The sequence below is a fragment of the Planococcus citri genome, chromosome 1, assembly GCF_950023065.1.
Source record: "Planococcus citri chromosome 1, ihPlaCitr1.1, whole genome shotgun sequence".
NCBI lineage: Eukaryota > Metazoa > Arthropoda > Insecta > Hemiptera > Pseudococcidae > Planococcus > Planococcus citri.
Window position 1 is genome coordinate 84668827 of NC_088677.1, and position 15845 is coordinate 84684671.

The 15845-nt window shown below is 35.3% G+C and overlaps 1 protein-coding gene and 1 long non-coding RNA gene across 2 annotated transcripts in view; one reads left to right on the forward strand and one right to left on the reverse strand.

The window, feature by feature from the left end:
• The window catches only part of kn (EBF transcription factor-like knot), a 185976-nt gene that overhangs the window by 54320 nt on the left and 115811 nt on the right, over positions 1–15845 (forward strand). The window contains exon 5 of the mRNA XM_065354908.1: positions 13799–13872. Within this exon, the coding sequence (XP_065210980.1) occupies positions 13799–13872 (74 nt within the window). The remainder of the gene's footprint in view (positions 1–13798; positions 13873–15845) is intronic.
• Positions 786–2386, reverse strand: LOC135839021 (uncharacterized). The gene is made up of 3 exons (XR_010557521.1): positions 2156–2386; positions 1880–2077; positions 786–1787 (listed from the first exon to the last, which is right to left on the reverse strand). It is a non-coding gene; the product is annotated as an uncharacterized LOC135839021 (long non-coding RNA).

Sequence of the window (15845 nt, forward strand, 5' to 3'; positions counted from 1 at the left end):
AATAAAAATTACTTTTGAAGTTTCGATCGTGTACTCAAGAACATATATTTTTTTGGTGCTTTTGCAGGAATATGGAAGGATGGGAGGGGGAGGGGGTGTCTTCATTTTGATTTTCACCATCAAATTTGAATGTTTCAAAAACGAATTCCTTCGACAAAAATTTTCAAAGTTTGCAAAATAATATTTTAAATGCATTTTCAAGATCTTCAACAAAACCTTTCATTATTTCCACATTTCTGACCTGAAAATTTCATCATCTGTCAAAAAAATTCAAACACCTAACCCGATTTCCGAAACAAAGAACACTCATCATTTCACAATCATACAGGGACACTCTCTACACACACCATATTGTACAACTGTAAGAAAATACCCACACAACAACACAAAAGTACATAATACAACATCATAAATGCATCTACGCTCGAACTACGACCATCGTACTAAACATAACCCATAAAGGAATTAGAATTTCACGGTGGCTGAAATCAGTCTCTTCTCTCACTATTACCAGCATTTGCAGCAAGAGCAAGAGTATTAGACCTCTCGCGAGAGGAGACCAGAACCAAGGTGGGGGGAAGGGAGATCTTTGGTAAATACAAGTGCGAAGTTAGATATTGATAAAGAGCGCATAATAGGGCTCCATAATACGAATAAAAGCCGAGATAAAATTTAGTTTAGAGAAATAAGTACATATAAACGGTGTAAAGAGAACGGATCTTTGTTAGGGGATGGTTGATGGTTGTCGCGAGTACGAGTACACGATGCGATGTGATGAAGCTGCAACGAACGCAGCAACAACAGTGCAGGGTGCAGGGTGCAAGCCAGCAAAAAGAGAGAGAGAGAGGTGATTGTGTATATATAACTTGATGGATGGTGGTAAAACGAACTAGAGGGTAAGAAGACGACGAGGTGGTGGTTACTGGTTAGTTATCATTTAACAAAATCGCCGCACCGGCCGGATTACCATCAATCACATCATTATTTTTGCTTTTGATGCGGCCAAATGTTATTCTCCTTTTTTTTTTTTGGCAGTATTTTTTTTTTTTAAATACGAGCGCTTCGACGCGGGCGTCCTTCATTAAGCTATATTATAGTGTTGTTATACAATAGTATTTTAGATCATTTTATAGAGGAGTACCTACTTAACTTACGTCAATAGCGTTATAGTTTTTTTTAAAAGTTATATTTTCAAATGAAATGTAATCGTCGTCGGTTAAAAATAAATACATATTGTGAACGTAATAGGAACCTGATTCTGACTAGTATAAATTATTTTTACACTTATTTTAAACCGAATACACTCCATTTTCATCAATTAAACGATCAAAACACAACCATGGAAAATAAGTTTTCTATAGGTAAACGTATTCTTATTGTTTTCAATAAATCATTATGGGATTTTATTTTGTGTTTGGTTGTGTAGAAGATCGATGATGAAGGAATTTATTACTGACATCTTGATTGTAATCAGAGTGTTTTCATCTTTATAGTTGGTACGTTCAGCGTCAAATATTCTTGAAATTTCATTTTTTTTTTCTGTAGTTGTAATAAGCACCCAACACCGCCGCCGCCTGCACGATCTTTTTTTTCCTTGACAAATTCATTCATCGTTGGAACATTCTTGACGAAAAGTAATCGAAGTAACTCAAACGAGTGTTGAAAATCAGCATTTATCTGTAGTTTAGAAAAATTCAGTCCACATCGAAATTATCTTCAAGTAAATAACACAATGTCAAGATGCTCAGTGAACCAGACAACATCACGCTCAATTTTCTTTCTTTTGTCTGGAAAAAAATTAATTCATATAGGTACATATTAGATACCTGATAAGTTCTTTATCATTTACGAACTATGTCAAATAATTTCAAAAATTTACCTTTAGGTATTACAGAAGCCGCTTTGTTCAATCATTTGATTCATGTTTCGCTTCTATTTGTAGAAAGTCTAAGTCAAAGTCTTTAGATCACATTTACCAATATTATGTTTTCGTTATTTACATATCTGATGTAACTGTACTAGATACGCAGTATTTGTTTCTTTGATATCATTTACGCACCACTGGACGAGTAATTTTCTAAAATGAAAGCTTCGAGTTAAAACCTAATACAGTATCCAAATGAATTCCTGATCAAAGTTGAAAAATATCACTTACTATGTATTCTATAGTTCACCAGGATTGCATGTTCATAGAAAGACTACCTACATATTACAAAAAGTGGTCAGCATAATGACCAGAAGGAGGACATCACGTATGGCAAAATTTAACAAAAATTGGAATCAATTAACGAACAATTATTCAGATACCATAAAACTCGCTTTAGTTGTACGCAAAATCACACTACAGCCACGTATGTTATTTCTATAGGTATTAAACGTTGGAAAATATTCAATAAGTGGATGGTAATCGTTAATCTAATGATCTTATTTCGAGTTATCGTTTCGATTAGCAGCCTATTGGGCACTTTTTAATTTAAAAAACCTCGTACGATATTGATTTACGTGATTAGATCGACGAATATGGTGATTAATTAACATGATAAATATGCATAGATTTTCACTAAGATGTTCTCATTTATTTTATACCTACCTACGTGTGTAAAAAAAAAATGTGTTTTTCTCCCCCACTGTTGCTGCTGATCTTTATGAAAATAATTCCCTGAAAATTTTCAGCTCTCCAGCTTATTCATATCGAGCTTTGCCAGAAGGCCCCCCTCCCCCACCAGTTACCCAAAAATAATAAAGATCCCAAAAAAACTTGAAATTTTCACTTTTTTGTATCATAATACCTGGATCTGGTCCATTTTTATCAAAAAAAGCGCAATTCGACAGTTTTGATATACTTTGTGGAAAAAAAAACAACTTGAGCCCCTCAGACCCCCTCACTCAAAAAATTAAAAAAGTGCCAAAAAAAAAAGATGAAAAAAGTGTCAAATCCTAGGATACCTATCATAAAACCGCTATTTTATATTTTGACCTCCCTTCCTCTCTCACCCTTCCAAACATAATAAATTATAAAAGTTAAAAGACACCCTCAAAAAATAAGGAAAATCAACAGCTCAAATTTTCACATTTTTATACTTAGATTCTAACGCTTGAATTTTGTCCATTTCTCATCAGAAAAACCTCCTATTTTTACCTACAGTTGTGACCCACCCCCCGCCTTTGAGGTTGATAATGATGTTAAACTCCCCCGCCCCTCTAAAAAAATTGTGTACTGGAACACAGAAATTGAAAGTACGAGAAAACAATCATTACGTATTAGGTGCCAGGGGCATAGCAAAACAATTTTCCAGGGGAAGGGATGAGGGGAGAGGGAGGGGGGAATGATGAAATACGATGCACACTTTGAAATAAAACGATGTATTTAAACATATTTACAAACAAACAAATATGTACCTACATTAAAATAAAATGGTAGTTGTTACGAGTATAGGTACCTACGTACGGTATGTTATCAACTACTAAAGCGAGTTTTCAAGCTTGCAGTCCCACTTTATGGTTTTGCTTTTCTATAGGATAAGAATTGTCAGGGTGTCGTAACAAAATCCCAAAATAAAAATGCGAGACTTAAGCGGGACTTTTAACAGGATATTTTGGAACATTAGCTTAGAATATTCAAAATTCGGAATTGCGAGTATAAAAAATATTACAAAGTCATCTTCAATGTTTGTTGACTTCTTGAATACAATGCATCTCGATATTTCGAAGAATTATTTACGACAAAATAAATAAATACAGATAATGACATGATTTTTACATTATTTTCAACACTTTCCCTAATTTGAGAGTTATCAAGCAATAAATTGACAGCAAAACTGCTCAGTACAAATGTGAAGAACGTTGATCATGTTTCCTCGAATTCGGTTGATGTTAAAGATGCTTCGCTAGTGGTGATCAACTCGGATATCCAGTGAAATCAGCATAGCTGGAACGTTTGAGCTGTCTTTGATTCGCGTTTTAAGTGGTAACATTTTCCAGAGTTTTTGATAACACACTGGCTGTATCAAGGCGCATGTCTCTGGTGATGTAAAGCAGCTCGTTTGCTGCTGATCGATGATGAATGGGAAATATCAGACATCAGGCCAGGCGGTAGCACGGCGAGGGGGTTAGGAAAAAGAACGTCGCCGCTACCGCAAAGCCTACTCTTCTGAGACCAACAAACGCGAAAATTTGTACCATTCGATTTCAAAAAGGACTGCACCAATTTCAAAGAATAATATGTCATTTTGAAGATCTTGACGAGCTTATCAACATATCAAAATTTGAAAGTTGTAGGATTAGTATCAAAAGTACAAGAGATCTTCAAAAATGCCGTTTTTACACTGGTTTTTTTTCATCGTTTCCTTCAATACACTTTCCAGAAAATCTGCTCGACCAAATTCAACGAAATTTTGCATGATGGTGTAGTTTTACACTTGTCAGGTCACTACGAAGCGATTTTTGAAAAAAACGAATTCTAACTACTTTTTTTCCAAATTTGAAAATTTTAAACGATTATTATTCAGAAACTATTGTTGCAAGTGAGCTAAAACATACAAAAGGCACTTCTCTATTCTTTTAATAATCCATATCCCAAATCTCATTCGAAATAATTCAGTCTAAAAGTCTGCAGCTTTGTTCAAATAACTCAAACCAACGTCAATTTATATCAATCAGAATGGCGGTTAGATTTAAAACATATCATGTACGTTGCATTCGGCGCATCCCGCGTTGTATGGAGTTGAAACGCGCGATCCACAACGCAGCCGCAGTGGCTGCCTGACTTAAGCTTCGGCTCCGCACGCAGGGGGCCCTGGGTTCGAATCCTGCCTGTACCTATTTTTAAAAATTTTTTCAAGTCGATTTTTTTTCAAGTAATTATTTTTTTATTGAAAAATTGTTATCACTGCGTTTTATATTCTTGAATCTCAACCTTGAAAATTGGGTCTATTTTTTTTTTAAATCTAGGTAAAAGAAATAATTTATTTAAAAAATGAAAAAAAATCAAAACTTCACCATGTTGAGCTAGAAAGCTGAAATTTCGTATGTAAATTAATTTCAGATTCAGACAATTCAAATCGATTGGAAATAATTCCATACCATTTTGAGCAGTTCTGGAGTCTCCAGCCGGTTTTTATGTTGGAATTTTGACAAATAAATAAATAAATAAGTACATACCTAAAATTTACTAGAAAAAAAATCTCCAGAGTGCAGAAGAGAATTGAACCCTCGCCTCCACAAGGTTTTTAAGGAAACCATATTTGAGTGAAAGTGAATGCAAATCTAACCCAATATTTTGTTCATAAACTCTTCATCGTCTTCAGAAAAAATGGGTGATATCCCCCCAAAAAAGTACCTCACGGTAAAAAAAAGGGGGGTTTGAAAAAGAACGCGCTAGAAAGGCTCGTCACCATTACAAAAAAACTTCAAAAAAATCTCCAAAATATAACTGAAAAATATCCAAAAAATGACCCAAAACAAAAAATTACTGATATCTACTTTGCAGGGAGTTGGAGAATGATTCGGTTGGTACTTACTTACCTGCCTACATTCCTACTTAAGAGTTTGCAAATAATGAACAAAAATTTTCCAACTTCCGCTCACTTTCTAATGAAGACTAATCAAATTCGATCATGGAATACTTCATGAATGCTGGAAATGGATGTGTATTGTGTACCTACTTGTCTAAAGAAGTGGGCGGAAGTTGGGAAATTTTTGTTCATTATTTGCAAACTCTTAAGTAGGAATGTAGGCAGGTAAGTAAGTACCAACCGAATCATTCTCCAACTCCCTGCAAAGTAGATATCAGTAATTTTTTGTTTTGGGTCATTTTTTGGATATTTTTCAGTTATATTTTGGAGATTTTTTTGAAGTTTTTTTGTAATGGTGACGAGCCTTTCTAGCGCGTTCTTTTTCAAACCCCCCTTTTTTTTACCGTGAGGTACTTTTTTGGGGGGTAACAATGTCTGATCTCTTTCTCTGAGGTCCAAAACCTACATTTAGCGTGTCATTAGGGACTATGGATTTCTTCAAAGTATCCTTAGAGTTTTTCAATTCCGAACAGCCTTGGCCTCAAACAGCTTCTGAGTACGAACTTGGTGAAGCTTCAAATTCAGCTGTGAAAATCTTGATTTCAACGCAATTAGCGCGATTGTTGGGAATCAGAGATTTTGATCAATCTTGGTTGTGTAATAATCACCATTTGGTCAAGTCTGTATCGCCCACAGAATTGTCTTGACCTTGACTCTTGTTGTTGGAATTCTCATTAGCGTCATCAAACTAGTCATTCCCAAACAAGGAACTATTTGATGATTTCAGCGAATTCTTCGAAGTTGATTTTAGCAAACTTTTCAAAGACAATTTCCGTGTAGCAGGTAATGACTTTGAAGTAGAAGGTGCACTTTTCTTTGGCATTGACGAAGTGCTTTTAGTTTCCTTCGTATCACTGCTTTCGGTATTGGTTTTGGTATCAATCGGATCTAGCACATCTCGATTGATCGGTATGGTAACTCGTTGGTTGCAATTTCGAAGCTTCTCATTGAAAGTAACGTCTTTCAAAATAACAACTACTACAAAATTGCAAATTGTCCAACTGAACATTTGCTAACTTCACACTCAAAATTGCCAACTTTCTTTCTACTTTCAAAATGCCCAGGGGGAGGTAGAACTCCCTGCTTCCTCTGGTCACTTTGTGTAGGTACTAGGTCGTTGTCGTGGTTCCTTGTCCTTTACAGGACACTGGAAATCACATTTTTGTGGTACCCTAACAGGGTGAGGTGGATGCCTTTGTCACTGCGATTATTCTGGGGAATCGACGTTGTATTGAGCTTTCTAGTAGTAGTTTCCCGTTGCTTTCTACGCTATCTACAAAGTAGCTCATACATCACTGGCCACGTTTTACAAACCTGAGTTCCATAATCATCACTACCTATAGTTGCTCAAACCAGTTACAGCTTCTTGATACCAGCAACAGATTGCATGCATTTTTGTTGCCTCTGCTACTGACTTTATTTGAGGAGAGAAACCATATGTCACATAACTTCTTTTATTTTCAGAAATTGAGGGGGCTAATGGAAAGTGTCAGAGGGGTCGAATCAAGGAAATGGGCTGATATTTGTATTCAGCGCATTCAAAAACATACCTTTAAAATGATAGGTCACACGATATTTGACATTTTTTACATTTTCATGAAAATTTTGGGGCTCTGCAAACACTCCCTCCAAAGTGTTGTGAATCCTATCACAAAAAATTCATATTAACACATACCATAAAGTAGATGGCTCCCATCAAGTAGTGGTGTTTGTAAGTAATTCCTTCAAAGAATCCCTGAAGGGTTACACAATAATAGAAAAGGAGATGTATGCGATGTCCAATGCGTTGAAGAAATGGGGAGGGGGCGTGGATAGCCGGATACCCTGTTCATGTGCGCAAAGATATGCAATCCGTAGTACACAACTTTCGAAACTTGGCTCACATGAATTACAAAGCAGCGTCTTAGATCACTCACTTCAGCTATCACACCATGAAATATGATCTTCCTAAATGAAAAGGAAAGTGGTGGGATATCCAAACGCTGGAGCTGACTCTGTACAAAGTTAATTGGACTCAGATGCTTCCTATGCGTACCATATACAGAGATATGGTCAATGAACAGCTCGTAGATTGTCTGCAGGAGAATCGACATCTACCAAGAAAGTGATGAAAATTGGGAAAGACCAAGAATCACTTGGGAGCTCAATGCAAAAAAGTGACGGTTTTTGACAATTTTTAACATTTTTTTGACAAAAAAGCACAATTTTTCAGCAATTTGGTAAAAACCAGGAACTTTTTCAAACTCTAAGCAAAAAAGTGACATTTTTAGGCAAGAAAGCAAGATTTTTCAGCAATAAGGTATAAAAACGAGAATTTTTGTAGATTTTCACCAGAAAAGTGAGACTCTTTGAAACTTTTAGCATGTTTAGATAAAAAAAAAACACAGGATTTTTCAGCAATTTAGTGAAATGCAAGATGGCAAAAAGTAATATTTTTTGCAATTTTTGCCAATAAAGTGAGACCTTTTTGTAATATTTTGGCAATAAAGCGATATTTTTGGACAGTTTTTGTAAAAGAAGTACCGAGTTTGAAATTTTTTGCAAACAAAAACAATTTTTAGCAATTTTGACAAGAGCCGAGACTGTTTTTTTTAAATTTTACAATATTAGCAATTTTTAAAACCTGAATAGTTTTTTCTGAAATTTTTTCCAGCCCACTAAAAATTTAAGAAATTTTCTTCCGAAATCAGGAAATAAGTTCTTGAAAATTGGACATTCAAGAAGCAACTCAAACTTTGAATTTTCAAAATTTTTGAAATTTCTCTCAATCATCTAAATATATTCTTTCTAAATTTTAGAAATCTCGAGTAATTATATAGTTTCCAAAGTTGAGCATTATGATGAGAAATTTCATTCACTGAAAAAAACAATCCGCATTCCACTTGCCCTAAGAGTGGTGTAGGTACAAATAGTACACACTACCCCCATCAGGCATACATATCTCTCTAATTGCAAAACACACATCAAGACACATTCATACATGCAGCAATACAGCATATATATATACGACTGTAAATCTTATAAGCAATACCATACCATATAAGTACGAAGGCGAAAGAAAAAAAATAATCAATCATAGGCATAAAAACGTTCACTCGTGCCAACGTTCAAACCATAAAAACAATCCACTTGGTAAGAAATTTTCTACATACGAGGCCGGCGTGGCGCGGGCGCGGCGACTGCGCCAGGAGCATCCGGTGCCGCACTTGTAGAATAAAAGCCGATAAATTTTAATTTAGGTAGAAGCAGAATACATAAAAAGTGCGTATATAGCGTGTATATAAAACTGCATGCGAGAGAGAAGTACGTACGAGAATCAGGCATGACTATCACCATGTTTATGTATGCGGTAATTCCCCGGAGGAATGCTCGGACAGGGACACAGGACGTGATCGGGATAGTGTACTATAGCGAGAAGGGATAAGATGGGGAAACATCGCATTAGCCGCTATTTTTATGTCCCTTGGTTCGATTTCTTTGGATCGTCTCAGATAGAGGGTCATCAGATACGCTCAATTCCCTTAAGAATTCTTTCGGGTGAATATAACAACATCTTTCTGATTTACAGAAGTACTGTAGAAGTTCAACTTTCACCGCCTTTCGGTTCGGCTAGACGATGGAACTGCTTCTCGTCGCGTCGGGGAAAAGATGTCGAGTTTTTTTTCTTTTTATGCTTCGAAGTTTAGCAGGTTTTTTTTGCGTCTGGTGTTTTGTAAGGTGGAGTTGTATTAATTTTTTTTAAAAATAATAATAAACTCGAAATATGTAAAATTGGAGATTTTTCTACCCTTAAATCTGCAAAGAGGCATTCATTCGAGCGATGGAATTTCTTCATAGACCCATTTTGATTTTCAAAGCAATTTCACTAATCCCTATTCCAAGAAAAAAAAAATTTCAGGCAGGCAAGTTATTAATTTTCCTTGGAACAAGTTTTTGAATTTTTTTTTACATCTCATTCTTCTCATCACTTCTGAATTGTACAATATGCTCACTCACTTTGATCAATTTTACGTCGCTTTTTGTGGTCAAGTACACATATCTCAAATGTAAATATGGTCCTCCGAGTCGGATTGGCAGAATAAGACATATTTTTGACGCGAATAATGGTCCTCCAGGCCGGATTGACTGATCAAGTCGAATTACTCCTTCGAATAGGGTTATCGTAAAGGATTTTAGAACTTTTCCTGCCTCTTTTGATTATTTCATCAACACTCGATCTTGTTACGCATAATTATTCTTTTGATAACTTTCGTGTAAGTAGAGCAAAGTACTCATTCACAATGATGAATTTCAATTAATTTTTTTGTACTTACCCATATAATTATTCAATTCTATCATGGTCCTTCGGGTCGGATTGACTGAGTGGAATTGGTCCTCCGCACTAAATGGTCATATCTGCATCAAAAATACAATCACATTACTTTGGTATCTTGTTTACTGCCATAAGATAAGATTACATTATTCCCAGCCGAATCCAAATATGGTCCTTCGAGCCGGGTGGATTTTTTTTTCAAGATGTCAAAATATAAATTTAGTATTGATAAAACACCGTTTTAGGTATCTTGAAGACGGGGGGGTCTCATTATGATGAAATTACAGTCCAATTGAATCCAAATGTGGTCCTTCGAGTCGGGTGGATTTTTTTTCAAGGGGTCAGATACAAATTCAGAATTTATATACACCATTTTAGGTATCTTGAGGGGGGAGGGGGAATCTTAATATTATAAGATGACATTCCCAGTCGAATGCATATATGGTCCTTCGAGTCAGGTAAGTAGATTTTTTCAAAAGGTCAGATACAAATTTGAAGTTGAAATAATACCATTTTAGCTATTTTGAGGGAGCCGGGTCTCCTTATGATGAAATTACATTCCAATTGAATCCAAATGAGGTCCTTCAAGTCGAATGGATTTTTTTTCAAGGGGTCAGATTCAAATTCAGAATTGATTGATATACTTACACCATTTTAGGTATCTTGAGGGGAGGAGGGGGGGGGGGAATCTTGATATTATAAGATAACATTCCCACTTGAATCCAAACATGGTCCTTCGAGTCGGGTGGATTTTTTTCAAGGAGTCAGATACAAATTTAGAATTGATATATATAATGCCATTTTAGATATCTTGAGGGGGGAAGGGGGAAACTTGATATTATAAGATGACATTCCCAGTCAAATGCAAATATGGTCCTTTGAGTCGGGTAAGTAGATTTTTTCAAAGGGTCAGATACAAATGGAAAGTTGAAATAATACCATTTCAGCTATCTTGAGGGAGGGGGGGGGTCAAATAAGTTCTCGAAGAGGAAACATTTTGACGTTTAGAAAACATTTTGAGTTCTTTTTTATTAAAATTGATTTGGAGGCAAAATGAAGCATCCTACAAAAAAATTACATCATGACCAAAGTTGTAGAGAATTAAATTTCCAATCGTCTGAACGTCCTTAGTTTTTTTCTAGAATGCACAGTTTTTTTGAGTTTTTCTCAAAAAACTGAAATTTCATGATACGTGCAAATTCCATTTTTCTGAAAAGTGTTTCATTTTTATAAGTATTTTTTTGATTTGTTACAAAACAATAGAAAATGCACTTTTTGTGACTATTTCTACCCCTTTAAAATGTCCAAAATTATCAAAACTGTTTTTCAACACTTTGTACATATAAAATTTATTCAAAAAAAGACGAGTTTTTTGAGATACACGTTTTCAAGTCCAAACAACTTGCAACGCTGTTTGGAATTCTGAGTTATACAATTTGGGTTTCAACAAGATCTAGGAAGTGTACCCGGCTCAAAGCGTTATTTTTAGTTCTAAGGGATTATACAAACCCCAAAAATGCAAAATGTCAAAATTGATATCTTTGGATGCAACCTTATTACTCCAAAGGTGTGAAATATGGTCCTTCAAGTCGGGTGGATTTTTTCAAAGGGTTCAGATACAAATTTACAATTGATATAACGCCATTTTGGGTATATTGAGGGGATGGGGATCTCAATATGAAGAGATTACATTCCCAGCTGGATCCAAATATGGTCCTTCGAGTCGAGTGATTTTTTTCAAAGGGTTCAGATACAAATTTAGAATAGATATATCGACATTTTAGATATTTTGAGGGGGGAAGATCTCAATATGAAGAGATTACGTTCCCAGCTGAATCCAAATATGGTCCTTCGAGTCAGGTGGACTTTTTCAAGGGGCCAGATACACATTTAGAACTAATATAACGCCATTTTGGTATTTTGATGGAAGGGGGATCTCAATATGAACAGATTACATTCCCAGCTGAATCCAAATATGGTCCTTCGAGTCGGGTGGATTTTTTCAAAGGGTTTAGATACAACTTTAGAATTGATAGAACCGGATTTTAGGTATCTTGAGGGGAAGGGGATGTCAATATGAAGAGATTACATTCCCAGCTGAATCCAAATATGGTCCTTCGAGTCGGGTGAATTTTTTCAAAGGTTCAGATACAAATTTAGAACAGATATAACGCTATTTCAGGTGTTTTGATGGGAAGGGGGATCTCAATATGAACAGATTACATTCCCAGCTGAATCCAAATATGGTCCTTCGAGTCGGGTGGATTTTTTCAAAGGGTTTAGATACAACTTTAGAATTGATAGAACCGGATTTTAGGTATCTTGAGGGGAAGGGGATGTCAATATGAAGAGATTACATTCCCAGCTGAATCCAAATATGGTCCTTCGAGTCGGGTGAATTTTTTCAAAGGTTCAGATACAAATTTAGAACAGATATAACGCTATTTCAGGTGTTTTGATGGGAAGTGGGATCTCAATATGATCAGATTACATTCCCTGCTGAATCTAAATATGGTCCTTCGAGTTGGGTGGATTTTTTCAAAGGGGTTAGATACACATTTAGGGCTGATATAACACCATTTCAGGTATTTTGAGGGGAGGGGGATCTCAATAATGGTTAAACAAAAGATACACAACAATATCTCAAAAATTCAGAAACGTTGTGGGCACACCAAACCTCCACCAATTCAGGTCAGTGACCTTTTTTCTGCAATAATAAACTCGCATCTCTATCACAAATATTATTCGCATCAGTTCTCGACATTTTTTAAACCCCCACCTCCACCCCCTCCTCCCTCAGAATGAAACACAAATCTACGTACTTCTCATAAAAGTACGAAATATTGACCAAAAAACCCTCCACGTTTAACTCGAAATCTGTCAAACTCCAAACTCGACACGTTACACAGAAAAAACTCAACAACCATAGGGAGGATTTCCAGGCTCTAGCAACTTGAAAGTTTTTTCGGCTTGGCGTTTCGCTATGCTTAACGGTATCCGCAGTCCTGCTTTACAAATTGTATTTCTTGTTTGCAAAGAAAACAAATTGCAAAGAAATTTACATACATTAAAATAACAACAAGATTGCTTACGAAATAAGTCAAAATCCTGTTTGCGTCGATTCTGGAAAAATATATTTGATTCGGTATCCCGTATCGGCGCTGCTCATTCGGACATTCACATCGACGTTGGTATTTGAATTTCCATCTTTTCATTGTCAAATAGTACTGCGAAGAGTGCAGAGGAAAGTTTTTCGGTAAAATGTGTAAGAAATTTCATCGTATAGCTATACGTACTACGATATTGGAAGGGCTGTACATCGACCAGTATATCGCCATTTGCATTCGTATTCGCGTCCAATCGACCACCCTTTTGGCGAGCTGTAAAAAGAGGAGAAAAAAAAACATTCGTCGGGTTATACTATACGATTTACATTTTTATACGACGATAGCGTTGCCATGTATCAATATTCAATTAAAGTCTAGTAATCCGAACGTTTCGTAAAGGATTTAGTAGTAATCCTAGTTCGTATATTAAACGCCAAAACTATATGTTTCCTTCGTCTATACGCATCAGCGCTCTCGCCGTGTATTTCGACTTGCCAAGCAGTATACCAAATCTCCCTAAGAATTGAATGATTACCACCATACATCGCCCCCTAATGCCAATATTTACACGATATACGAGTACTTGTGCAGCTACATATATACCCTAGTGTTCTCTTAGAAGCAACACAGTACAGCGACGGATTAGCGAAAGCAAATTAATCAACTTTTGACCTTTGTATAAGTATAAATGTGTACCTATTAGGTTTACTTTACGAGTATTATTGTGTATGGATCTCTCTATGTGGATATGTTGTGCCTACAATATGAAGTTATTATAATTATTTGTGTTTTTTTTTTTTGCGCAGGCGATTATTTACGAAGGACAAGATAAAAATCCAGAAATGTGTAGGGTGCTACTTACACACGAAGTCATGTGCAGGTAAGCTTTTCTCAACCATATCTCGATACTTTTTATATCTACCAATATTAGGGACCATATCTCTACACAAATATGTATACCTATACTATAGCTTCGGTATGTCGTCAAAATACATTTTTATTCTTCATACTATCGTATACACAAACAGGTATCCGTCTGTCAAAATAAAATGATTAACGCGATTTTCGAATTTCGAACAAAACTTTCTACCTTGTGAATTCAAGCAATTGGTATTTTTTCGACGTTCTCTCTCAAAAGAACTGCTAGGTAGCTAGTGAAGAAGAGAAGAAGAAAAAAAAATGCAAGTCATAACGTTACATGTGTTATGGTATTCGTTGTCTGCACAAAAATGAAAAATACTCGCTAGGGATTCGCTCCCTAAACAGTTTCGATGGCGTACGTTTAAGAGTCTTTTACACATACGCGTTAATTTAACGAGATTGTTGAGTTTTTCTGCGCGGTTTTTCTTGTTCCTCGCGTTGTTGAGGCGATTCTGGTATTTTTTTTTTTTTTTTTTTTTTTTTGATGTGGGGGTGTGAAGAAATTACTGTTGTTTTTCGGTTTCGAGGAAAGGCTGGGATTAGGAAATTAATATTGTATAATGAAAGGCACTTTGATAATTTTACTCGACGATAAGTATCGATTTTATGAATTCGCATTTGAATTAATTTTTCAAGGCTTATTTCATCTTCAGGCAGCTCTATACTTTTTCAAAATAAATTTGAAAAAAATAAACACCCCCTTCCTTCTTTTCAAAGACTTTTTATTTCAGGGTTCAGTTAGAGCAGGTAATTGGGAAGGCAGCCATTTTTATTGTCCTCTACAAGCTCCACGTGGTGGAAAAAATTGTGTGATGGATTCAAAAGCATTTTTCCTGAAGAATTTTGATTTTCATTTTCATCTCTTGATTTCATTTTTAGGATTTCATGAGCTCGTTTTTGGTTTTCAATTTCGTTTTTGGGACTTTTTTTCTATTTTCAGTTTTTTTTTTCGTTTTATCAAAACTTCTTTTTAGACGCCATTATCTGTTTTGTTTTTTCATTTTCTTAGGGTGGGGAGAGGGGGAGGGTTGAAATTGCCCATAAACTAACTTAATGGATATGTTTTGGGCTTTCAATTTCATTTTAGAAGTTTTCTGCTTTCAATTCAATTTTTTGTTTTCTAGTTTTAGTTTTCTACTTTTTAATTTTCAGTTTCTATTTACCTTAAATTTTCGTTGTTGATGTTTAGTTTTTGGTTTTAATTATTTTTTGAGGTGAAATGAAGAGGAAGGACTAGGTATGCATCCAACGTAACTCGAATTCCTACCTATGTAGCATTTAAAACCATTTTTCAACAACTTTCTTAAAAAATCGTGAAGAAAAATCAGGGCAGCAAAACATAAAAATCAGTTTCAGTTTTCATTATTCAAACTTTAGTTTTCAACTTTTTAATATTTTCTTTACAAATGCACCATTTCCTGATCATAATCACGTCTTTTTTGAAAATCGTGATGGTAAAAATCAGGTCTGTATTGAAAAATTTAGTTTCAGTTTCCGTTTTTCAATCTTCAGGTTTTCATTCAATTTCTTCGTTTTTTATTTCAGTTTCATATCTTCTGTGGCCTCATTTTTCAATTTGTTAATTTTAAGTTCAACATTTTTTATAATATCCAGTTTCAGTTTGATCATTTGGGGTGGGGGAGGGGGTGACGGAGGGGGGAATCAGGACAGTAAATCTGAAAAAAATTCAAGTCTAACTTCAGTATTTTTCAATGTTTATCTTTTCAATAATTGTTCTGATTCAAGTTTCAATCTCAGTTTCATCGTTTTTTGTTTTAAAAAAAATTATGCCAGGTATCAATTTTCATCTTTCAATTTTTTCAATTTTTTAGTTTCAGTTTGATTATTTTTCGAAAAAACCAGGACAGCAAAACTTGAAAAGTTGAAGCTTCTTTTTAGACTCAGTTTGATCATATTTTGAAAAAAATCAGG